We start from the raw sequence: 26709 nt of genomic DNA, 5'->3' as shown, positions 1-26709 counted from the left end.
TCTCTATCAAGACCAGAACAATCTCACCAAGATCAGCAAACCATCCTCCATGATCCGTGTAACCTCCCCCACCCCACCTAGATCAGAACAACTTACACTATAGTCAAGTCTCCAAAGATAATAAAAGTACTCCTCCAAAAGATATAAAAGTGCATCTTCTTCAAAGAATAGAACAAACTCCACAACGCAAATGCATTGTTCCACAAGGCTAGAGAACCGTCTAGTACAAGCTCCCAAACAGTGATGGGTGGTGCAGGTAAGAGCGGGGGCGGGGGGGTGTTGGAGTCAAAAGAAAACCACTGACCTCGCCGCATCGCCGACTGAGCGATGCAGTGAGATCAAGGTAAGTGGTTTTCTTTTTATTGTATTTTATTTTCCTTTGTCATCATCTGTCATCTGTCAACTCCCCCCCACACAACTTCCGGCAAAAACAGCAGAATCATACCAGTACCTGCACAGACAGACGCCTACAATACGTGTACAATCTGCACCAATTATACTGCCACTTTATTCCAGACTGCTGCAATTTCACTCGAGACCAGCACCAACTCATTCTTGAACAGCACATACAGCCAAATACACTTACCCACCCTTATCCCTAAAAATACCCTTGCCGCCCAATACCCTCACCCACCCCTAAAACCTGAAACAGCCCTTACCCTAATCTATCTATCTATCTATCTATCTATCTATCTATCTATCTATCTATCTATCTATCTATCTATCTATCTATCTATCTATCTATCTATCTATCTATCTATCTATCTATCTATCTATCTATCTATCTATCTATCTATCTATCTATCTATCTATCTATCTATCTATCTATCTATCTATCTATCTATCTATCTAATTACCTACTGGTAGTCGCCAGTAGGTAGTTATAGTTAGGACCTGTTTCCATAGGAAAATAGTTTTTTCATTTACTAATAAATTCGGAGTTGTTTGATGAATCCTAGCGAAATCTTCAAAACTACTTTGCCACTCACTTTAGCTGCTGTCTTGAAAGTTTCAGGGTAAACAGTGAAGCGGGAGCCAAGAAAACAGAGGATCCCAAAATGTGTTTTCCTTATTTTCATTTCCATTAGAACTTTAGACACTGCTACAGCCAGACTTCTGAACGGAATTCAAACAATTTGGCAGAAAGGTAGATGTTGGTTCAGGGAAGTGCCTTTTTGTGATTTGGTCTAAATCTGTTCAGTAGTTGTAGGGTTATTAAAATAAATTTTCAATTGTATATATAGGGACGCAGGGGATCCACAACCCCTCCCGTTCTCGTGCTGAGATCTGATTGGTTACCAACGCTTCAAACCAGGAAGTGTTGGCAGTCATCTTGGCAATTGGCTAGAGTTGAGTCCTGGAAAAAACATAAAAATAATAAAAGGGGGCAGAGTAGGAATACCCTGACCTAAGCCTCTTTGGTAGGTCCCACAGGGACGCCGCAGGGCCCAAAAAGTGTTTTTTGTTTAATTTTCAGTAGGAGCTTCATATGATCTGCAGCTCTTGCCAAATTTCTTTTTTTTTAAAAGAAGCCCACGTTTCTTTAGTAACCGGCCCCCGGGTGGGCCAGTTCCCAGGGCATGTGCAAAATAAAGGGGTGCACGCCCCCAGTCCTGTGGCTTATGAATGCCCCGGGGACCACCACTTCTCCAGGGCTTATGTACTGATACATGGGGGGGCCTCATGGACCCCCAAACTACGGGGACCACCACCTTCCTCTGGGCAGGCCCTCCAAACAAAAATGAGGGGGCCATTGATGACCCTGGAACCGCCATCCCCCAGGGTCGGCACCTGCTATGTCCCTGGGTGCCAACGCCTGGGACATAGCTATTTGCTATGGCTTGGGAAGAGCCTTACTGCTCCCGCCAAGCCACAGCAAATACTCTGCTTCCAGCAAGCAAAAGCATTGAAAATACTCTTGTTTGCTGGAAGAGAAGCACAATTGCTTTCAGACATGGGGAGCTGCCATTCCAGCAGCTCCCTATATCTGAAAGCAATGATGGCTTCCAGAGGAGGTGGGGGTCCGGAAGAGACAGTGGGGGCCTTCAGGGTCCCCCCGTGGTCCCAGTGGAGAGTGGGTGCCTGAGGGCATCCAGAATAAATGCTTAGACCCCAGGGGATGGGATTCTCGGGGTCAAATTCTGTCCGGGGAGGGGAGCACGCAGCTCCCCACCCCATCTCTAAATAGCTGGGCCCCCTCCCCTACTACTTAATTTTTTTTATAAGGGCAGGCCCTGGGAGATGGGGTCTCTGTGGTCAGAATCAGCCATGGGAGGGTGCAGCGACCCTCCTCCTCTATTACAAGTAGGACCAGGCCCCTGGGGCTGGCGTCCCCGGCGGCCAAAATCAACTCCACTCCCTTATTTAAAAACCAAAAAATTAAGAAAAGGTCAGGCTCCGGGGGATAGGGTCCCCAGGGCCAAAAATTGGACAGGGAGGGGGGCCAGGTGCCCCCCTCCACCATTCAAAAAGGCCTTATCCCGGGGGATGGAATCTCTGCCAGTAGATAATATATACATATATATATATATATATATATATATATATATATATATATATATATATATATATATATATATATATATATATATATATATATACTGACCTGGCATATCCATACTATTTTGGTTGTTAAGGCATGCATGGTAAAGGCGTAGGTATGGTAAAGACTTGCGTGATAAAGGCATGCATGGTAAAGACACATGGAATATCCATACTATTTTGTTGTAAGGCAAGCAAGGTAAAGGCATAAGTGTGGTAAAGACTTGCATGATAAAGGCATGCATGATTAAGACACATGCATGATAATGGATGCATGGTAAAGGTATTATGTGGTAACGACCACTTGAAAAGGTTGTTTCCCCCAACCTGTTCCAAGCCCATCACAACCTGCAGCAACCTCTCTATTACACACTAGCCTAAACAATTAGCTGCCTTTGTGTGACATTAAACAAGGTCATGATAATTACTGTGCCTTTAAATGCAGACAGAACCTCCAACAGGAGGATAGGTTAGTGTGCAGAACACTTGTTGCTGACTGCTGCCGTGCTCTGAAGGCCATAAAATGTAATCCCTACAAGGCAGAGTAAGACATCCATGCTTCCAAGACTGGTAAATTGAGTACAATAGAACATTTGACATGCTGTGTCATATTTTCACCACTTCCACGCTTATAAATATTATATAGAGTCTCCTTCATCCCTAAACACACACTTGCCTTCATCTGGATCCTTGGAAAATACCACAGCAATGGGCGTCCCAAGAGTAGTGTTATCAAAGACAGCAACGGTGTAGTGATTAGTAAGGAAGACAGGTGCGTTATCATTCACATCTTCCACGATCACAGTCACATTGGTGTGACAGGAAAGACCTCCTCCATCAGTCGCTTTGGCCAAAAAATGGTATTCTTCCATTGTCTCCCGATCCAGCTGTAAGAAGGTGGTCAATTTTCCTAGAGGAAACAAATAGAAAGAATACAATGGCTATTGGGCAGAAGATAGTCATGAAGGCCATTTTGCAATAATTGACCAACAGAAGACAATATTTATTTTGTAAAGTCCCAGGAGTCATAGTTAAAAGTACAGGTGGTTATTGAAATTCCTAGGGAAATGCATATCAAATACATAATGTGCTCAATTACTCTAACAAAGATATAGTCCTATCACTACAGAAGGAGATTACAATTAATTTCCTATCATGCAAAGAAATCTTGAAATGTACAAGTCTGTCCAAATATTAAATTCACTGTAGTAATAATGTACGAAATCTACCTGATATTTAGAGTATTACACCAAATTTCCTCGCTATGACTCTGTGTAACCCGAGGATTAATAAGTAAACATTTATGAAAATTTCACTTGGAAACAAATACATTATATAAATTAAAGACTAGCCCCTTTTCACCATATTAGTCAAGAGAACAAATCCTGAATTTGGATTGTTTAACACTGAAAGACGTGTCAACTTAGCACCACGTTAGAATTATCACCTGTGTGAGGGTCCATACGAAACTTCTCAGCCCCACCACCATGGAGGGAGTACATAATCTGGGCGTTGCTGCCTACATCAGCGTCACTGGCAGATATATAAAGGAGAGAGCGTGCAGTTGGGGCATCTTCAAGAACCCTCACTTTGTAGAACATCTGTGAACGAGGAGAAACACCATGTTATCCTGCAACCACATTACAGCTCCACAATTAGTTACCTATTTAGTTTCCCTTTACTTCTAGACTCTATCTAATTTTCTCAGCTTTCATCCAGTGCCTGTCCCCTGCACACTCTCCACAAACATTCCAATGTTTCTATGTCACTGCTGCTGCTTGGCCAGTTTATTCCTCCTCACTTTTACTGGCCTAACGTATTGGCGCTGAATGAATTTCTTCTCCAGTCTACTGCAGACCAGCTTCTTCTACTCTTCCCATACATCTCCCAAAGCCCCATGTGATCTTGCCTCATTTTGTACTCCACCAATGTACTTACACCTGACTATTTCCTGCTTTGTCTTATCTACTTGTGGTACTTCCCTCAAACAGGTCATTAAAGCTCACATGGAAAGTCATTTAGCACCCTTCACACCTGTGCAATGTTCTCTTTCTATTGTTCACCTGCTTTACTTACTTCTTTTCCTTTTTTGCATGGGTACAATTGTCTTAGCCCAAATGCCTTACATCAAACCTGACCTTCATGATCCCCACTATGTGCAATCCTCGGTCACACAGCATGCCTCCTCTGGAGGGCACAAATATAAACGTAAACTTCTACCTCCTCTGGCATGCTTTTCAGCAAGGCTCTATTTCGCCATGACTTATCCATGAGGAGTAATTTTAGTGGGTTAACATTCAGCCAGGTGGAGTATTTAATGCTGCTGATATTGTGCCACCACCCACAAACAACCTGTGCTCCCTAAATGGCATGCTCTCCAAAGCCCCCAACAAAAACCCAGTGCTCACTTGAAGAGTGGGCGCATTACATACCATGTGTATTTGTAAAGCGTGCCTTCACCCAGAAGGGTATCCTGGCGCTGAATAAAAGAAGTTTATTGTTACCCAACTCAATGGTACTCATTTTTATTGACCAGAAGGATAAAAGCCTGAGTGGACCCGTCTGGATTATTATCTGTGACCATGAGATCAAACACAGGCCCTTACAGTGGACACATTAGTCCACTAAGTCACCAGACCCGGCAAGATCCGACCTAGACAGAGGCTGGACATAGCAGAACAGACCACACTCGTGCAATGGCTGGTTTACTGTCAAACATTAAAGACCCCTTCTGGGCTCACAAGTCATACGTTTTACTAACCAAGCCAACATCACAGGTCTCAACCATTCAGCGCTGCTTAAATAGGGGTTACATTTTAATCCCAGACAGTTGGCCTACGAATGTCACGGAAGCGCGACATTACACTCACCTCCTGGCATTCAGGGCCATTATCATTGATGTCGAGAACGGAGACCTCGACGTCGGTTGTCACTTGGAACTTGCCGTCCGAGGCTGTCACCTTCAGGAGGTATTTCTCCACTGCTTCTCTATCCAGTGGAGCCTTGGAGGATATCCTCCACTCACCTCCTACCAGATCAATGCCAAACTGCCCCAGCGGATCCCCCTCTGGAGGAAAGAAGCTCTGAGTTAGCTAATGCGTCATTCAATTAAGAGAATGGCAGATTTTCATGGCTTCTTTCAGTCTATAAAATAGCCTTTTCCTGGCATACAAATCAGCACTTACAGATTTGGAACAATTTTCAGGGATCAAAAATAGCCACTCTTAAGTACATAAGGGCTTGCTTGACAAAGTTTTCAAGTTATTGTATTTATTACATTTGTATTTGTATGGTACATGTGCCTCTAAAAACAAATCAGAATTTAAAATAAAAGTTTGTTCTTGTCAGAAACCCAGAACTTTCAGTTAACCATCCTTTGCAGCATTCCCAGGGCGAACAGAGCTCCTACATTACATGGTGTTATACAAATAACAGCTTTTTAGGTTGGGCCTAGTGGCAGCGCATGCTCTGCAAGGCATGCTGTATTAGGGTATGCACTAGCAGCCCCGCCCACTCTCCGCCCATATTTGTCATTGGCTTTGTATCATTCTCTTTCATAAAGGCTGGCTTCCGAATTATTATGAGGCTTGTTAGTCCCGCCTTAGTACCGCCTTGTCTCGATTTGTTACCGCCCATAAGGACTGGACCTTTTAATTGGCTTGTTACACGGTCAGCTTTATCTAGTGGGCGAGCACTATTTTGATAATGGACAACGCGCTCTATTTATTTATTTCTTTTTAATTTAATACTGAGCATGGTGCCCTCGTCATGGACACCGCGCTCGGTTAAAAAAAATTTTTTTTTTTTAAACTTTAATATTGTGTGTGGCGCTCGCTTCAGGGACACCGCGCTCGGTTTAATTTTTTTTGTGTGTAACTTTAGTAATGAACGCGGCGCCCGCTTCATGGACACTGCACTCTGCAATGCAATAGGTGTTGCTTTTGCAAAGGTTTGAGCTGTTGGTATTGTAAATGAAAATGCCTTTTAATTTTTTATAAACAGCATTGCCATTTGCAGTGCCAATGGCTCGAAGACTCGCTATTGAGAGACCTATTGTATTGTAAATGCTTGTTTAACAAGCACTGCCTCTTTAAATGTTGATGTTGCTTCGCTATTATTGGCATTTGGCAGGAAGAAAGACTGGATATTTTGCATATTTTAAAAATAAAACAACGAACTACAATTGACTAAAACTATATGATCGGAATTAAAGAGAATTTGTTGTTATTTGCAGGGAGGTTGTTTTTAGGTCGAGCATTCGAGACCTCTTGTTTATACTTTAGGATATACTTATTAGGTCGAGCATTCGAGACCTCTTGATTATACTTTAGTATATACTTATATGTGTATGTACTTAGTGGGCTCTAGAGCTCAGCCCTAGTTTCTTGTATGCTTCCGCATAGGGACTTTTTTCTGTCCAATTGCCTCTATTTAACTGTTCTGATAGAAAACGACCAGTAGAGGTCAGTAAAATACCAGAATTGCTTTCTGCTGAGGGACTTTCTTTTTAAAAATTTTCTGGCAACTGCCTCTATTTAACTTTCTTGATAGAAAACGAACAGCAGAGGTCAGTAAAATACCAGAATCACTTTAGCATTCTCCAGATTTCAGTCCATAGAAATTGTCTTCCACGAGCACCCGTAGACAATATTTCTTTGTCATATCTTGTTTTCTCAGTGATATGACACCCGAAGGCCCTGATTTTATATTAAAAACAGAGCTTTGGACTATACCATTTCCCGCTGAAAGGCAATATTTCTCTCCATGTGTTCCCATACCTGGCGTGTCACGCAGAGTGGTGCTTACTTTCCCTCCATGTTAAAGAACATTAGATTTTTCAGCACCCAGGCTAATGTGCTGCATAGCTATATACATATAAGGTCCCAAAGGGGAGACCGATTGCATTGCAAATGCTTGTCAATAACTCTAGGCAATATTTCATTTTAATTGCACAAGTTTCTTAAATGCTAGAGGTGACCCATGATTAAATGGGGACTATAGGCCAGATTTATGAAGTCCTTTTGCATTCTCTAACAGCCTGATTTATAGACCATTTTTAAAAATATTATGTGTGAAACCCAAATTGTGATTTGGTAACATATTACCAAAAGGCGTATTGGGTTTTAAAATAAATACTGATTCTATATTTAAGGAGGCGTGTCTAGGGCTACTAGTATTTTGCGACTAGAGCAAGGTATATCTGGCCCTATACTGCTACATTTTAGTGAATTGGTTAAAGCTGGGAAGGCAGCTTTTTCTTTGCAGGATATATCATGTCAATTTAAAGGTCATGAATGACGTAGTTATTCAACACGGAAAGAAATAGGCTTCTTCAGACAAAAAAATAAAGTCATTCAAAACTAGAATGTGTCTCGTTTGGAAGAGGAGGTCGTAGGATGCGTGAGATTACAAAAGGCAGTCATAGCAGTGGACATCTATGTATAGACAACTGCCTCTACAGTCCTATAGGACTGGGAAATAGTCTTACAGTGGCACTAACTCCATATTCCATGACATTTGACGCAAGCTAAATAAAAGCGCCACAGATCGCTAATACACCATTTTTAATGATTTCGGCTTAAAAATGGAAACAATGAATTTGGTCCAAATCTAATCACATATTTCAATTGGAAGAATGTTTTTTCTCTTTTTCTTATTTTAGTCTTACTACCCCAAGTTACGAAATTGTATATTTGCCTTGTAATACTAGTTCAGAATAGCTCACCTGTAATGTAACAGGCGATATGTTGATTGTGCTCCGAGATGTCAGCATCAGTGGTTTTCAAACCTGCGATGAATTCACCAGGCTTGCCATTTTCAGTCACTGACCCCCTGTAGGTTTCTAAGGTGAACTGAGGTGGGTTGTCATTGTCATCCGTGACCATCACCTCCACCAGTGTCTGTGAAGATAACTGCACTTTCCGACCATGGTCAGATGCCACCACATGGAACCTGTGCATTCTCTGGGTCTCACAATCGAGCTCTCTCAGTGTTGTGATCCATCCAGTCTCTCCATCAATGGTGAAAAGCCCTTGCACATCATCAGAGTTGGGACTTAAGCTGTAGGTCACTTCTCCATTGCTCCCAACGTCTTGATCATTGGCAGTAACCTGGATGACAGTGGTTCCTGCTGGCATGTTTTCCATGAGGAAAGCCTTATATGGATTGGCTTCAAATAAAGGATGGTTGTCATTGACATCCTTCACCTGAATACTCACAGAAGCCAGTGCAAACAGATCAGTCTCAAGGTGTGAGCACTGAGCCAAAACATTGATTTGATACCACTTGGTGGTCTCATGATCCACATTCTTGCCAACCCTTATAGCCCCCGTTTGCTGGTCTAGAGTGAAGACTCCATCTTTGTTGCTGTCAGGAGTCGTTCCTTTGACCAAGCTATAGATGATAGGTTCAACTGCTAATGCTTTCACCAATCCTAACTCAGTTCCAGCAGGGAGGTCCTCAGATGCGGCAAAAGTGTACAGAGGTTCTGAAAATCTCGGCAAGGACACATCTTTGGGCACCACTTGTAGGTGCACAGGAACTGATGAGTCCCAGTAGGGAGAAGCTCCATCTTGGGCTTTGACTTTAAAATAAAAGACTTTGTTTTCCAGACCTACAAGACTCTCTTTGGTTGTAATCATCCCAGTGGAGGGGTGGATCTCAATCAGCTCTTCTGTGGCCCCTTCAAGTGTATCAACAGAGTAGGTAATATCAGCATTCAGGCCTTCATCAGCATCATAAGCTATTAATTGAATGATAGGGGATCCCATGCTGACATTAGACTGAACTGTCAATGTGTACTTGGGTGCCTTAAACTGTGGTGGATTATCATTTACATCTGTAAGGATTATTTTCACTGTGCAGAAAGCCACCTTGCCCCCACCATCTCTAGCCATGACTTTGATGTCAATGACTTTCTCAGTTGGGTTTTCTCTGTCCAGTTTTTGCAGGGTGGCAATGCGTCCTGTCTGGTCAATGGAAAATTTGTCATATGCCAACTTGTTGATAATGGTATAATTAATGGACCCATAAGGACCGTCATCTGGATCCACTGCCAGAATATCTATCACTGTGGTCCCCACATCTGCATTTTCTGTGAGTTCCACTTCAAATATGTTCTGTTGAAAAATTGGGCTGTATTTATTGGCACTGGTGGTATTTATATAGACAGGTACTGCAGTTCTATGAACTCCATCCGAGGCAGAAACTCTGAGGCTGTAAAAATTGTCCATGTTCTTCTTGCACAAGTTGGCAACTGAAATAATACCAGATGTGTTGTTGATTGCAAAATGCCTGCAGTCATTGCCTGACAGGATTAGATATTCCAGTTTGGCAAATCCTCCACTGTCAGGATCAAGAGCCTGGACCTTAATGATGGTGTGGCCACAGGTAGCTAGCTCATTCACACTGGCTTCGTACTGGGGCTGCCTAAACTCAGGGGGGTTGTCGTTGACATCAGATACCTTGACAGTCACTAGGGCCTCACCACTCAGAGCCCTCATTCCATGATCTCTAGCTTGAACTTTGAGATAAAACTGCTGATGTGTTTCATAATCCAGTTCCTGAGTTGTTGATATTTCTCCAGTTTCTGGATCAATATGGAAGAACTTCAAGGAACCGTCCAAGCCATTAGGTAAGATTTGATAAGAAAGCACTCTGTTTTTCCCTGAGTCCGCATCTGAAGCATTAACACAAACAACAGGAGTGTGAGCAGGTAAGTTTTCAGAGATAACAGCATTGTAAACCATCTGAGAGAATATAGGTGGATTATCATTAGTGTCCTCGACTTGAACTTCAACTGTAGCTTCTGAGAAGGACCCTATCGCTGTGTCTGTGGCCCTCACAGTTAACAAATGCTTTGTCTTGTCCTCATAGTCCAAAGAACCTATGACACTCAGAACACCTGTTTTGAAGTCTATGTTGAACAGTTTCAGTGCATCTTTGCTTACAAGGTTGTAGATCAAGCGTAGGCCTTCTGGGCTACGGGCCTGTATGTGAAGAATAGGTGTATTGGCAATAATATTTTCAGGCACTTTTACCACGTAATAAAGATTCTGAAATATTGGATTGGATTTATTTCTCACAATGATTAACACCTGTTCTTCTCTCTGCAGGGGAGGTGTTCCTCTATCTTTAGCAATAACTTTCAGGATATATTTATTCAGTGATAGGTAATCTAAGGGTTTCTTGATAGATATGTTTCCTAGATTAGGATCGATCCAGAAGTATTTATAGTCCTCTTCCAAGGAGTAGGTTATTGCTCCATTATCTCCAAAGTCTTTGTCGGTGGCAGAGACCTGCAAAATGACATTTCCTTGTTCAATATCCTCCTGCACTGATATCTGATATGGCAGATTCACAAATTCTGGAACATTGTCATTGACATCCTTAATGTGGATCTTGACATGGCTCCAAGCCAACCTTGGGGGGTTTCTGTTATCCTTAACCTCAACAGTAATATCATAGATGTCATACTCTTCCCTGTCAAATGGCACACCTTTCGTTCGAATCAACCCTGAAGACTGGACAATTTGGAAATGATCTTTACCATTCAAGAGAGAGAAGAAAAGAGGCTCATTTAGTCGACTACCAGAAACTCCAAGAACCATCAGAGTCTCAGCAGTAAAAGAATTTTCCATTAAGTCTGCTGTGTATTCTTCTTGATCAAATTTTAAATCTGTTTCATGTGCTTCTGAGAAATGTATTTTTACCAAGCTGCTACTTTTAAACAATCCATCAGACGCCCGTATTGTGAGCTCATGATAGCGTTCTAGAGTTGTAGAATTGATGACAGAGATGAGACCAGTCAGTGGATGGATAAAGAAGGCAGTATTCAGGTTGCCTTCCAAAATACTGTATGCCACCTCTGAATCCGCATCCTTTGCCTGCACCGTCAAGATCTCCATACCCTGGAAAGGTGGCAGCCAGATGGTGACCTCATAGTTGTCTTGTAGAAAAACAGGTGGGCAATCATTGACATCAATGAGATGTATGGTGATTTTTGCAGGTCTAGATGCAGACAGCATTGGTGTCCCACTATCGTGAACTTGTATATGGAAGTGGAACATAGGGATCTCTTCATAGTCAAGTTTGGAGGCGACTGTGAGAGTTCCCATACTGGGATCTATTTTGAAATATTCCCTTACCTCCGGCTCAACAATTTCATATACAAGCAAAGCATTGGAACCTCTATCAGCATCTGTAGCTTGTATGACCAGAGGTTTGTTGGCTTCATCCATAACAATGTTGTTGATACGAGAAGCCTCACTAATCCGGCCAACATAGGAAGAGTCACGGAAGATCGGGGCATTGTCATTCTCATCAAGAAGATAAAGTAGGACAACCACATCTGCCAGGCCACCCCCCATGTTAGTGCCATGTATTTTCAGCTGATAAGAGGAGACCTTCTCAAAATCCAAGTTCCTCTGAGTAGAAATGAGGCCTGAATAGGAATTTATGGAAAAGGCATTGTCTTTGTTCCCAGATCTTATTTCATAGCTGATGGCTGACAAACTGGTTGCGGAGACCAACATAACTGGTGTGCCAGCTGCTGTGTTTTCTTTGAGCTCCTGAAAATATTCAGTAGATGAAAATTTTGGAGGGGAGTTGTCCGAAGCTTTGATGTGGATGTGGACTGTGCTGGTGTCCCGGAGCTGGGGCACTCCCTGGTCTGCCGCCTGGACAGTGAATACAAAACGTTCCTGCCTCGGCTGCTCCAGTGTTTTGGAGAGGGTGATTGTCCCTGAGAGTGGATCCACCGAGAAGAATCCCTGCAGGTTTCCTGCAATGAGAGGAAAAGAAAACAAGTCATGAATGTTTGACTCATAGCTTAGTCTAGTGGTTCTTAAACGTTTTCCCTCTGTGGAACCCCGCTTAATCATTACTGGAACCCAGGGACCCCTACTGATTCATTATTGGAATACAGTACATTCACTGAGTCATTACTGGAATCCATGGACACCGGCATAAAAATTTGCAATTATTTGAACCGCAAATTAACACACAAATAATACAGAAATTGGCATTTATCAAACAAATAATTTAATCCAAAAAGAAATTTTAAAAAAAATAAACGTTTTAACATTCATGGGAAGGTTGTAATGTTTCTAAATTCAACTAAGGCCACTCAACATCTATACTCCTTACTATGGCCCATATGTACTAACACATACACACAGAATCGGTAAAACCTCTTGGTACATGAGCCTATATTCTGTTTGATGCTCCTGCACTGCACCCACAATCTGCAGATACAAACGTAATGTTTAGCCTCCAATTTCAGATTTCTTTCCATTCACAAAGTTTTAAAATTCTCAATTTTACACTTTACTACACCTTATTAATCTCTTAATAATATTTAATTTTCTAAGCAGTAGCTGACCCTCTGAGTAGGCTTTACGGACGCCTAGGGGTCCGCGGCCACTGGTCAAGAACCACTGGCGTAGCCATTTCCCCAACAATTTTTAATATTTGTGCATAGTCTATATAGTATACTACCTACATACAACAACAATGCCATTCACTGCTCATATGATCAGGCTGCCCCTTCAATGTTATACCCCCATCAACAGCCATATTGGTTAGAAGAAGGATAATCTCCATAAATGACTGGGGCTTTCATTCAATTCTTGGCCACTTTCTGAAGAGATTTTGCAAAAGCATACATTCTGAAATCTCCTAAAACTCTCTGAACCCAGTCATATGATTTGCCTACTTTGTTATTTATTTTTTTACTTTGTTATTTGTGAGGAACTAAAAAAAGGTCCACAACTCACGAGCAAAATTCACTGGCATGTAGACAGAACACACCAACAGCAGCCCACCAATGGGAGACCAAATTAACAACAACCTGTGAAAGATCAATCTGCTAACAACATGTTCACCAGATGTCAGGGCTAATAAACTATTGTACTTTGAGGGGGTAGAGTTAAGAACGTCTCTACCCGACCAATTAGTCGTCTGCTACACTAAATGCCAAAGCCCTATATTCTCGAACAGCCGCGGTCCATGCAGGTAGCAGCGGTGGGTTGGTGGGGCCGCGTGGGGGGGTATTTCGAGGGATGATGCTGAGGGAAAATTAAATAAATAATTAATTTCCCCTCTTCATTGTCTCGCAAAATCTCCCCCTCCCCCCAACGCGGCCCCACCGTCCCACTGCTGTTACCTGCACGAACCGCGGCTACCCTCGAACTGCTTCTTTCTAAACTCCGCTTTTGCCCACCATGTGTATGGTTTTCTAGCTCTGTACTCACTCTATTATCTACTTCTGCGATTGCTATTACTATTTGACATTTATATGGTGCATAATCTGTCATTAGTATGACTCTGCTGAACTTTCGTTCATCAGGGAAAGACTTTCTAAATGGATCTGAGGTTTCTGAGACCGCATGGGCATGGATGGTCAGTAGGTGAGTTAGTTAAAATTGTTGTATCTGGTAGGTGAGAACCAGTCCTGAAAATTAAGAGGAATCCACTGGATCCCAGTTTGGGTAGCTATTTATGGTCTGGATCCACAGGGAAATATGCTGAATTTGTTGCAGTGTCATTTTCCAATGCCGGGACATAATTCAGCAGTGCCCACATGTTCCCCTTTATTTCGCTCGGAGCACCAACCTGCAGGCAGCGGGGGGCAAGGGGGATTTATTTTTTATTTCCAGCCAAGCCTAACATCCAAATGCACATGGCATATCAATTCACGAGTACTTTAGAGAACGATGACTTACAGGCAGATTTTTTACTTTGTTCAACACCCTATGAAAGAGATGTGTATGTACTGTAAATATGCAAGATTTAACTGTGTGGATGAGTAATTGCAAAAATAATGATTTAAAAGGGACCTACTCATTTTTTTCTAATACTATTATGGCTCTACTCGGCCCAGTCTAGGGTGTCAGAGCACGTTACATCACACACAGAGGCACAAAAAAATCATACAAGACAAGGTTTTAAATCAGTGTCCAGGAAATCTAACATAAGACAATGAGGGTTATATGCTGTAGGAATCAACTGTTGTGTCATGTCGCCATGCCTGTCCTGACTTCATCCCAAGGTCAGGCATGGCTGCGGGGGGAAGGGGAGGAGTAGCGAGTGGAAGCGGCAGCTCGGGCATAGAGGTGCGTGAATAAAGACCTGCTTACCAGCATCCCTGTGTCCGCGTAGTCCTTCAGTGTGGGGGACTTGAAACTGGCGACGAGGGTGGGATCTGGAGTCACCCACTTGATATTCCTGCAAGATTAAAGGAAGCGCGCTGTCGCAAACGAGAGCGGAGCGCCCAAGCCCACAGAAGGAGCACGAACAAAGGACAGCGCGTGTATGCGGCCCGCAATTAAGGAGATGCACCTGAAGGCCTGACTCCAAGATAAAATCACGAAAAGACAGCCCGCAAATAGGGGTAAGCTCAGTGACAATGCACCTGTGAGAATTGGAGCATGTCTGCATAAGTCCCTTTTGGCGGCCATTTTGAAGTCAGGCGCCCTACCAGCCAAGCTTAGTCCTGACATGGCAGCCGTCTTAAGGTCAGGCAACTCACTAAAAAGACCCCTGGAGCCTGCCAAAGCGATACTGAATTCTTGCAAACGTCTCTGAAGCTTACTGGAGCCACATTGCGCCCCACCATGTCGGACCCTGACTCTTCGCAGCAAGCCCAGCACAGCACATAATGCCCCGCCACCTGGACCGATACCCATGGGAGTATCATACCTGCGCCCCCCTGAACCACTACCACTGACGTCTGGTAGCAGCATGGGCCCCATGTGGAAGAGTTGGCTGGAGGACTTTGAGGACTTCATGAAGGGGTCACAAGTCTGTGACTCCAACCAACAACTCATAGCGCTACGTAATCTTTTAGGTAAAGACATTGGACAAATCATCAAAGAACTACTTCCGGCCAACGCTGCGTCATATGTAGGGCGTGTGAGAAGCGTTGAAAAAGAAGTTCCTTCCCAAGCGGAACCTAGACTACGAGCGCTACACATTCAACCTCGCGTCTCAGGAGTGAGACGAACCCATGGGCGATTTCAACTCCCGTCTCAAGCGTCTAGCTCGCTATTGTGAATTCGACAACTTCACCACAGAAGACGCGCTGCGTCAACGAATCATCGACGGATGTCAATCTGAATCACTACGCCGCCGACTACTGAAGAAGAACTACACTTTAGACGAAATAGAAGAACTCACTCGCATCAACGATCAAGCAGACGAGCACGCAAAGAAAATGGAGGCCAGTAAAACTGAAAAAAAAGAACAAGCTCTTCGCGTGCAATCTCACACAGAACCGAGGCACCGTCCAGACTGTTGCACTTCAGGAAGATTTGCAAGATCACCTCGTACGAAGTCACCCCGCCGAGGGACAAAGAACAGTCACTCCCGTAGACACCCTCCACAGTGTTACCGGTGTGGCCAAGACTACCCCCACACGGGTCGATGTCCAGCCATTGGCCAACAATGCCACCAATGTGAAAAAGACAACCACTTCGAAGCCGCCTGCCAAGCCCGGCACACGGAAACGAGACAGATCAAGCAAAACGCAGGATCACGCCACCACGCAAGGGCCGTACAAGGACAGAGACCACTCGACAAGCTCATCAAGATCCAGTACACAGTCCCACAGCTCATACCAATCCCAACGGTTGACATCTGGAGAGTCACCCTCTCTTACACCCATCTCACAAGATAGTGATGAATATGTGGGCATGGTGGCGGATCCAGATAGACTGAAGAAGTACCCGCAACTACACATCCGAATAGGAAGCCATGCCGCCAAGTTTGTTCTAGACACAGATGCATCGCTCAATTACATTTGCGCCACTGAATACCAGAGCATGGACCCGAAACCGAAATTAGAGCCAGCCACAGTACGGGTCTACACGTGGATGTCCAGAGAACCACTACCATGTCTAGAACAATTTCGTACCACGCTGACCTACAAAGACAGGAAAATTCAAGCACAAATCCACGTGATTGAAGGCCCTGAAACAGCAGACTGTCTCCTCAGCCTGCCAACGGCGGAACGCCTGAAGCTAGTCGAGATCCTGTACATAGTGGACGACTTGCCGGACATTGTCAACAAGTTCCCAAAGCTGTTCAGAGGCCTAGGAAAGCTAGCTCATTTCAAGGTCAAACTGCACATTAATGAGCAAGTGACGCCCGTGGCGCAGCATCACAGGAAAGTGCCTTTTCACCTACAGCAAGCGGTAGATGACAAACTCCAAGATCTACTAAAGGCAGACATTATAAAAAGATCAACTGGACCCACTCCATGGGTGTCGCCAGTGCTGGTCGTGCCCAAGAGAAGCCAGGACAACAAAGTACGCCTGTGCGTAGACATGCGAGCCCCAAACACAGCCATCGAAAGGGAGCGAGACCCAGGCCCCCACATCAGCAACATGATCACACGCCTGAACGGGGCGACAGTCTTTTCGAAACTAGACCTCAACAAGGGGTATCATCAGCTTGAATTGCACGAACGATCACGATACATCACCACATTCCCCACACACCAAGGACTTTTCCGGTATAAGCGCCCCAACTTCGGGATCTCATCTGCTGCTGAGATTTTCCAGGGGGCTGTTCAGCGAGTCATACAAGACATTCCAAATGCCTTCAACTACAGTGACGACATCCTGGTGTTTGGAGAGACCCAGAAAGACCACGACAAAGCGCTAGACCGAGTGTGCCATGCCCTCTTCAATACCAACCTCACACTCAATCAGGACAAATGTGAGTTTCATAAGTTGACTCTCAAATTCTACGGATACATCTTCTCAAAAGAGGGCAAGAGACCTGACCCCGAAAAAGTATCAGCACTATCGGACGCTCCGCAGCCGCACGATGTCAGCGACATCCGCTCGTTCCTGGGTATGGCCAGCTACTGCGTCCGCTACATTAAAGACTACGCTACCATCAGTTACCCCCTGAGGGAACTAACTCGACAAGGGCAAAGTTTTCAGTGGTCGGCCATGTGTGACCGAGCTTTCAACAAAATCAAGGCAGCGGTGAGTTCAGCCATCAACTTAGCATATCTCAACCGCAAGCGAAAGACAGAAATCGCTGTAGATGCCAGCCCTGTTGGGCTTGGGGCAATTCTAGCGCAATATGATGACGAAGCCGACCAACACCACATTGTTGCGTATGCCAGCCACAGCCTTACCGACACCGAAAAGGCATACTCCTAACCAGAAAAAGAAAGCCTAACAGTCGTGTGGGCGTGTGAGCATTTCCACTTTTTCGTGTATGGCAAGCACTTCACACTCATCACTGACCACCAAGCGCTAACAACCATTTTTGGGAACCCCAGGGCAAAGATGCCACCGCGAATATTACGATGGGGCATCTGCCTGCAAGACTACACGTACACCATCATTCACAGACCGGGGAAGGCGGAGAACCCGGCAGATTACATCTCAGGGCATCCCCAAGCTTTGACACAAGCGCGACACTCAGTGGCTGAAGAATATCTGCATTTCGTCATTGATCGAGCCTGCCCACCGGCTGTTCCACTAGAAGCCATCATCGACGCATCTACAAATGATGTCACTATCCAAAACATCATGCATCGTGTTCACACGGACTCATGGTGACATATAGAAGAACCGAAGACGAATGACACCATCAATACGCAGGAACTTATGGCTTTCAAGCATGTCAAAGACAAACTCTCTATCAGTGACAATGGACTACTACTAAGAGGTCGGAGGATCGTCATTACCAGCCAGCTGCGACAGGGAATTTTAAATCTAGCACACAAAGGACATTGAGGGGTGGTAGCCACGAAGAAAGCGCTGCAAGAGCGTTTCTGGTTCCCCTCCCTTGACCAGATGGTGGAGACCACGCTACAAGACTGTTCACACTGTCAACTAGTAGGGTGAGAAGAACCACACGCTCCTCTGCAGATGTCAGACCTGCCAGATAGTGTTTGGCAACACGTAGCCATTGACTTGTTTGGCCCGCTGTAGTCGGGAAAATACATCATCGTCATCATGGACGAGTATTCCCGATTCCCCATCGCTCACCAGATCTCCTCCACCAAAGCGATCACTGTCATACCGGTAATTGAAGAAGTGTTTGCCGCATGGGGAATCCCCACGGTGGTGGTGGGCCACCTTTTAATGGACAAGAATTTGCAGAATTCACGAGACACCTTAACTTCAAGCATCGGAAAATCACTCTCCTGTGGCCCCAGGCAAATGGGATGGTGGAGCGATTTATGGCCACCATCAAAAAGACAGTTCAACAAGCTGAGCTAACTCAACGTGATATTCAACCAGCACTAAATGAAGTTCTGCAAGCATACAGGACCATGCTACACAGCACCACAAACCAATGTCCCGCCACTCTGATGATCGGCCGGACCCTCCGCACCCGGATACCAACCACAGATACTGTCACGCAGTCCAGAACTATGACTTCCGACCACGAGACCCTGGTCGAGTTGTATCGGACTAAGAAGGCGAAAATGAAGCAATATGCAGACCACCGCAGACACGCCAAGACATCTGAGAAGCAGACTGGGCACTGGTGAGACGAAAAAGGAAATCCAAAACAGACAGCCGTTACCACGATCACCCACTACAAGTAACAAGTAAAAAAGGAACCATGATTACAGCCGATGGAAGCAAGAGAACGACCAGAAATGTGTCGCACTTCAAAAGATGCAACCCGGCAGCCTACACTTGGACTCGGAGACCTGACTGGGATACAGACGTGTCAAGTCAAGAAGAGAATAGCCACGAAGAGCCCATATGGGTATTGGAGACCCATGATCTGAGAAAAGAACATCCCCACAGTCAGTCACGACCCAGCCGACCACGACGAGACATTCGGAGGCCTATCTGAATCATTGAAGAACTCTGAGCGAGACATTGAACATTTAAAATACAAAAGAGGGAGATGTCATGTCGCCATGCCTGTCCTGACTTCGTCCCAAGGTTAGGCATGGCTGCGGGGGGAAGGGGAGGAGCCCTGAGTGGAAGCAGCAGTTCGGGCATAGAGGCGCGTGAATAAAGACGTGCTTACCAGCATCCCTGTGTCCGCGTAGTCCTTCAGTGTGGGGAACTTTGTTAGACCTGCCAGTCCTTTGGCTGTTCCCTCCTTATTTTTTTTCCCTTTACCCTCCAATTTATTTCTGTCTACTAGTCACTTTTTGGTGTGGACGTAGAGGCCCTGGGTGCCCATTCTCACCAATTGAGGGTGAGGCACAAGGTGCTTCTCCAAAATGGAGGGTGGATGAGGTCTCCTCTACAAAATGGTGGCCTAAACTGTCACCTCAGAACCTGGGCCATAGGCTGTCATGAGGGGTTCCAGAACCTTCTGGGTCACTCTGGCTAGTCAGGGCCCAGGCTATATATAGGGGTGAGGGGCGGCGGCCATTTTGTGCAGTAGGTGTGAGGTGAGGTAGACAGGAGCCAGGCACCTGAGTAGGGAGGTGGGTGCGCTAGAGGGGGGAATTGACCGTACCTAGGGCCTGCTTTTCCCCCCCCAGTCGACACTGTCCCCTACCTTGTGACCTAACCCTGCCTCTAGCCTCTGACCGTGGGGGAACAAGCCTACTTTATGGGCTATTTGCCTAGTCAGGACTTCTGAAGGGACTAGGGATAGGAAGTTCTACCACGGGCCCAAAGTCTCTATATCCCTGGAGTATCCCAGACCGTGTAACTGACAGCTGTTCTGGAATGGGTAGAAACGTGACTGGCACCACAGATCTGGGGAAACTGGCTATCCGGAATGATTGCCCGGAGCTGTAGATCACCCCCCTTAAGTTGAGCCACCCCTGCTGGAGATTCCCTAAGGAGACCCTTACCGCTGTGGCCTGGGGTCCGCTGGACCATTTCTCCTGTCACCTGGGGCCGTGAGAGGGACTGGGGCCCCGTCGCTGCCTTTGTAATTGGAAACGCGGTCCTCTGTGAGGAGAGCGCACCGCCGAGGTTTCCTGTGGGCCGCGCTAGGCCTGAAGTCCTGCTACTCAGATCACATGACGGGGGGGCGGGCTGCCAGACACCGCCCCCGCCGCTGCCCGGGTTGCTGACTGGGCTGTGCTCTCGCAGGTCGCGTTGCGTAGGCGACTGCGGGCGCGAGCCCAGGACGAGTGTGGAGCGGACCTCTGCCTTTCAAACCACCCACCTGCCGAGCTGCCACGGGAGAAAGGCCCTCGGGCCGGACATCGCCGGGAGGCCAAGGAACCCGCGCAAGGGCCTATGACTGGCCGAAGAGTAAGGTAACCCCAGGGGAGGGCGGGAGACCCGAGTGAGGCCCATAGCCGCCCCTCCCCTGGGGGAGGGACAGGGGAATCACCCATCATCGAGCCTGCGGGGGCTGGGACTAAAGAGACGAGGGTCTGGTGGGAGTCAGGGGCTTGCCAACAACAGTGTCAACGACCTGAGCAGCGTAATATTTATTGATTTTGCCAACAACAGTGTCAACACCCTGAGCAGCGTAATATTTATTGATTTTGCCAACAACAGTGTCAACGCCCTGAGCAGCGTAATATTTATTGATTTTGTCAACAACAGTGTCAACGCCCTGAGCAGCGTAATATTTATTGATTTTGCCAACAACAGTGTCAACGCCCTGAGCAGTGTAATACTTATTGATTTTGTCAACAGCAGTGTCAACGCCCTGTACAGCATAGTATTTATTGACTTTACCCACAGCAGTATCAAAGCCCTGTGCAGCATGATACTTATGAACCCTATTTATAGCTATGACAACGCTAGGTGCCGAATAATATTGAATGACTGAAGTTAAAATCATTGTTATGTGCAGCACTTAATCTGTAAACTCTATACCAAGTGCTAGGTGATTGCTGTGGGTACCGTTATGATTACTGACTTCATTCATGGCATTAGTGAATTTGATGTACTGTCAATCTAGCAACAATGGAATGTTAAGACCCTATTGTGTTATAAGCAAACATTGATTGATTCAATCTGAAATTCAAAAGAAATAAGAAGTAGGGAAAGATAAAGCTTTTCCACCTTTTCTTTAACTTCTTGGTGTAGCATCATTTTTTTGGTGGTGGTGCGCTGAAGTGTGAAATGAGTGTGATGCAAGCACAACATGTCAATGAGTATAGGCCTTCCCCCTCGAGCCAAGCTACCCCCGGATGTTGGGTCCCGAGTGGAAGCGGCAGTTCGGGCATAGAGGCGCGTGAATAAAGACGTGCTTACCAGCATCCCTGTGTCCGCGTAGTCCTTCAGTGTGGGGGACTTGAAATATCGTACAAATGTGCAGCCATATGTTGAGTGAATGGTCGGGAGAAATACAAAGTCAGGATATAAAAAGTTAAAGAGGGACTGCAGTTGTCTGTACTGACAAGACTTTATTACTTGCCAAGGAACCTTTCTTTATACTCTTAGAGAACAATAGATTGAGAAAGAAAGAAAAAAAATAAGGATGTAAACCCATGACTTACAGTTTTCATGCAGTTCTTCCAAATATATCACTGGCTGTTAAAAGGATTGTAAACTTATAAACTGGAAGCGACAAAACGATCTCAGTGTCAAAACCAGTCATCCATTGACCTAGCTACATAAAATACAAATCTGTGATCTGCATGTTACACAATGTACTTTGCAGCAGGAAGATTAACCCTTTGTGCTACTTTATGAGTCAAATATGTGACTGGACAAAACACTCAACTCTCCAAGAATTGTGTTAACCACTAGAGTTCTCTTACCACTATTATAATTCCCTCAAAATTGCGGGGTACACACAGATCTCTGCAGCTGGTGTCTCAACTCTGTAGGATATTTTAAAATGCTACCTCTTTGTGATCAATTATGTAAGCAAGAATAGATTTTCTGTCACATATGACAGTGTCAATTTCTTTGCAGCAGATAAAAAAAAATGTATATATTGAACGCCTAACTCTGCCTTTCAAGCTCCACCCATTTCAACCCCTTCCTCTGCCATACCTTGACCCCCAATTTATGTGATCTCGAAGTAAGTTTTTCTAATTCTAGCACTAGTGAGAACAGAGAGCCCTGCAAACTTGCTCGCATATTTCTTGGCAAATCGTTCTGTCTTCATGTTGTAAGGTGATGTGTTGTATCCTGGCAGACCATTTGATATATCTACCAAACCCTGCTTACCAAACACTACATCGCTATATTCAATAACTTGAGTCATGGGCTTCTGCTAAATAAAAGACACATTGCTGTACTTCCTGTCTAGAAATGCACACATAATGCAAAAGAAGTTTGTACGGTTGGATCTTTCATCAGCGCAGTAAAACACTGCATATTTCTTTGCAAAATGTTGGCTATGTGGCCGTGCAATAAACTGTATTTGTTTTTAGGTCTGGGTTTAGCAGCATCGTTGTTAAATTGCCCTATTGCTCCTAATATACACAGAGTGATTTTAGGGCCAACCCCTTTAGCCATTTGCTTTCTTCAACAAGCCTCTATCAGCCATTGACATGGGACTGTCTTTGCTGGCCCAGCGCAGCACTCATCTGTCATCCTATGCTATTGGTTGCTTGATTTTATCCTTCCCACTCCACTTGAGTGATTGCATTAAACTGCACTACGGATTAATTTCCATCTATAGCACCGTCCTGTTGCCTTTAATGTTCTTGTGTTGCATGCGTGTGTACGTGTGCTGGCACCTTAAAAACACAGACATCTCTGTCTTTCATCAATCAATCAATCAATCAATCAATTTGTAAAGCGCGCTACTCACCCGTAGGGTCTCAAGGCGCTGGGGGGAGGGGGATCCGCTACTGCTCAAAGAGCCAGGTCTTGAGCTGTTTCCTGAAGGAGAGATGGTTCTGGGTCAGTCGTAGGTGGGTGGGGAGGGAGTTCCATGTCTTGGCCGCCAGGTAGGAGAAGGATCTTCCTCCGGCGGTGGTCTTGCGGATGCGCGGGACGGTGGCGAGGGCGAGGCTGGCGGAGCGGAGGTGGCGGGTGGGTGTGTAGAATGTGAGGCGGTTGTTGAGGTATGTGGGTCCCATGTCGTGGAGAGCCTTGTGTGCATGGGTGAGGAGTCTGCACGTGATCCTCTTGCTGATGGGGAGCAAGTGCAGGTCTCTCAGCTGGGGAGAGATGTGGCTGAAGCGGGGGGTGTCCAGGATAAGTCGTGCAGAGGCGTTCTGTATGCGCTGGAGTCTTTTCTGTAGTTTGGCTGTGGTTCCAGCGTAGAGGGTGTTTCCGTAGTCCAGTCAGCTGGTGACGAGGGCCTGGATGACCGTCTTCCTGGTGTCGGTGGGGATCCACCGGAAGATCTTTCGGAGCATGCGCAGGGTGTTGAAGCAGGATGACGAGACGGCGTTGACTTGCTTGGTCATCGTGAGGGAGGAGTCCAGGATGAAGCCCAGGTTGCGAGCATGATCCGTTGGCTTTGGAGCGGAGCCCAGTGCAGGAGGCCACCAGGAGTCGTCCCAGGCGGAGGGGGATGTTCCCAGAATGAGGACTTCCGTCTTATCTGAGTTCAGTTTCAGCCGGCTGAGCTTCATCCATTCCGCGACGTCTTTCATTCCTTCCTGGAGGTTGGCTCTGGCTGTGGCGGGGTCGTTGGTGAGGGAGAGGATCAGCTGGGTGTCGTCGGCGTAGGAGATGATGTTGAGGTTGTGTTGGCGTGCGATGGCTGCGAGGGGGCTCATGTAGACGTTGAAGAGGGTGGGGCTGAGCGAGGATCCTTGCGGGACGCCGCAGATGACTTCGGTGGCCACGGACCGGAACAGGGGATGGCGGACTCTCTGGGTTCTGCTGGCGAGGAACGAGATGATCCATTCCAAGGCCTTTTCTTGGATTCCGATGTTGCTGAGGCGCTGTATCAGGGTGCGGTGGCATACGGTGTCGAAGGCTGCCGAGAGGTCCAGGAGGATGAGGGCAGCTGTTTCCCCGTTGTCGAGCAGGGATCTGATGTCGTCGGTGGCTGCGATGAGGGCGGTCTCGGTGCTGTGGTTTGCTCGGAAGCCGGACTGCGAGGAGTCGAGGGATCCATTGGTCTCGAGGAAAGCGGAGAGTTGTTTGTTGACGATCTTCTCGATGACTTTGGCCGGAAAGGGGAGGAGCGAGATGGGGTGGAAGTTCTTGAGGTCCGTGGAGTCCGCGGTGGGTTTCTTCAGGAGGGCGCTGAGCTCGGCGTGTTTCCAGCTCTCTGGGAAGGTGATGGAAGCGAAGGAGCTGTTGATAATGTTCCGGAGTTGGGGTGCGATGATGGAGTCGGCTTTGTTGAAGATGTGGTGTGGGCAGGGGTCGGTTGGGGAGCCGGAGTGGATGGTGTTCATCGTGTGGGTGGTATCTTCGGTGCTGACTGTCGTCCAGGTGCAGAGGGTGGTGGTGGGGGACGCCGGATCGGTGGTAGGGTGCGCGGTCTGTGCGCCGAAACTGTTGTGTATGTCGGCAATTTTGTGGTGAAAGAACGAGGCGAGTGAGTCGCAGAGGTCCTGCGAGGGTGTGATGTCGTTGTTGCAGGCGCTGGGACTGGAGAGCTCTTTGACGATGCTGAAGAGTTCCTTGCTGTTGTGGGAGTTGTTGTCCAGTCGTTCTTTGAATGTGGTCCTTTTGATGGTGCGGATCAGTTGGTGGTGTTTGCTGGTGGCGTTCTTGAGGGTTGTCATGTTTTCTGTAGTCTGGTCGTGGCGCCAGGCTTTCTCGAGGGTACGGCAGGTTTTCTTGGAGTTTTTGAGGTCGTTGGTGAACCAGGAGGCTTTCTTGCTGTCGTGTCTGCTGGGGGGGTTCTTCAGTGGTGCGAGGTCATCGGCGCAGTTGGTGAGCCACTGTGTGAGGTTGCGGGCTGCTTCGTTGGGGTCATATATGGTGAAGTGGGAGCGAGGAGCAGCTGGGAGGCAGGAGCGGGGCGGCGAATGGGGAGCGGGTGCCAAGAGAAGGGAGCGGGGCCGCAGGAGAGCAGTGGCGGGGAGCAGAAGGGGGGTGGAAAGAGCGGGAAGACAGAGCGGGAGAGCGAGGTCAAGCCTGGGCAAGCCTGGGCAAGCCTGGAGAGCAGGGGCCTTAAGGAGAGGCGGCAGCAAGAGAGGCCAAGAAGGCAGCAGCAGCAGAATCTGGGCACACGGGGGCCGTGCGGAGTGGAGTGACCGGGACCGGATCAATACAATAAAGACCTGGTTGTGAGAGAGTTTCTTTAATGTCACTTTCAGGAACTGCTTCCAACGTGGGTCTCTCTTTTTTCACCCACTTTATGGCATCTCGTCCAAATTCCCACAGACCCAAAACTCTCAAATTAATAATCTTTTTTAAAAAAAGAGAGAAAGCACCGCTGTCAGTCAAGCCGTCCAATCAAGCATACCCTCCCCCACAACATGTGAGTGAAGAACACTTACTGAAAAATAAGTGAAAGAGTGAGAGGGCACCTCACGTATGCAACACCAGGGAGGCTACCAGCAGATTCTCGCTAGTATGCCATGTATATTATCATTGGTTGCCCACTCACTGAAACAAAGAAAATAGTGTCCAAGAGGGAGGCAAGAAAGACAGAGAAAAAGAGAACTCAATTGTCCCAAAATATAAACCCTGTGATATGCAGAGATCAGAGTGTTCAATGCAACTTAAAATCGAGTTAAGACTCACCATTACGTTGCCCTCTTTATTTGAAAATGTGAGCTCACTCGAATTAAAAGCACTGCATGTTGCTAACCTTTTCCAAGAAAGCCAACATGTTTCATTGCCAATTACATACGTTGTGGCAAATTCGTTAGGGCGTGGGGTTCAATCACTCGCCTCTCTGGACAATGCTTTATGTAATGCGGATTGACCAGTGTCGGCAGAGGGCTTTCGTACCAGCCTGCACCAGACCAACAGGGGTGTGTACTTCACTCGTACCCCTTATTTAGGAAGCACTACCGTTGCTTAACAGTTACACCGCACCCGCGATCAAATGTGGTAGCGTCTCGTTCTAGTCTGTCTTTCAAGCAAAATGCTATTAGAACTGACCAGAGCATCACTCTGGACAAATATAGGAGGGTGGAGGTGGACAATAATACCACAATTAAGGGCCCCGTTCTTAGTTCATTATGGCTCTAATATAGCTCCCTACATTTTAGATGTATAGGGCTACTGTTGTAGTCACCACACAACACTTAAGATAGGTCATTAAGCTTTAATAACAGGAGAACAGCCTGTGTCTCACAATTCCTCGGATTACCCGTTGCCAGCTGGCAACCTCCGTGACATCATCCATCGAATGGCGTGACCTCACACAATGACGTACACA

At 46.3% G+C, this 26709-nt stretch overlaps 1 protein-coding gene across 3 annotated transcripts in view; it reads right to left on the bottom strand.

The window, feature by feature from the left end:
• FAT2 (FAT atypical cadherin 2) overlaps positions 1-26709 on the bottom strand; it is a 249212-nt gene that overhangs the window by 76074 nt on the left and 146429 nt on the right. For all 3 annotated transcript variants that reach the window (XM_085617672.1, XM_085617673.1, XM_085617674.1), the window contains exons 10-13: positions 8267-12322; positions 5412-5608; positions 3989-4142; positions 3218-3451 (exon numbers count right to left, since the gene is read on the bottom strand). In XM_085617672.1, the coding sequence (XP_085473798.1) occupies positions 3218-3451; positions 3989-4142; positions 5412-5608; positions 8267-12322 (4641 nt within the window). The remainder of the gene's footprint in view (positions 1-3217; positions 3452-3988; positions 4143-5411; positions 5609-8266; positions 12323-26709) is intronic.

The sequence above is a fragment of the Triturus cristatus genome, chromosome 7 (assembly GCF_964204655.1).
Source record: "Triturus cristatus chromosome 7, aTriCri1.1, whole genome shotgun sequence".
Lineage (NCBI taxonomy): Eukaryota > Metazoa > Chordata > Amphibia > Caudata > Salamandridae > Triturus > Triturus cristatus.
Note: the sequence above shows the minus strand (reverse complement) of the source record. Positions and strands in the feature narration are given on the sequence as shown.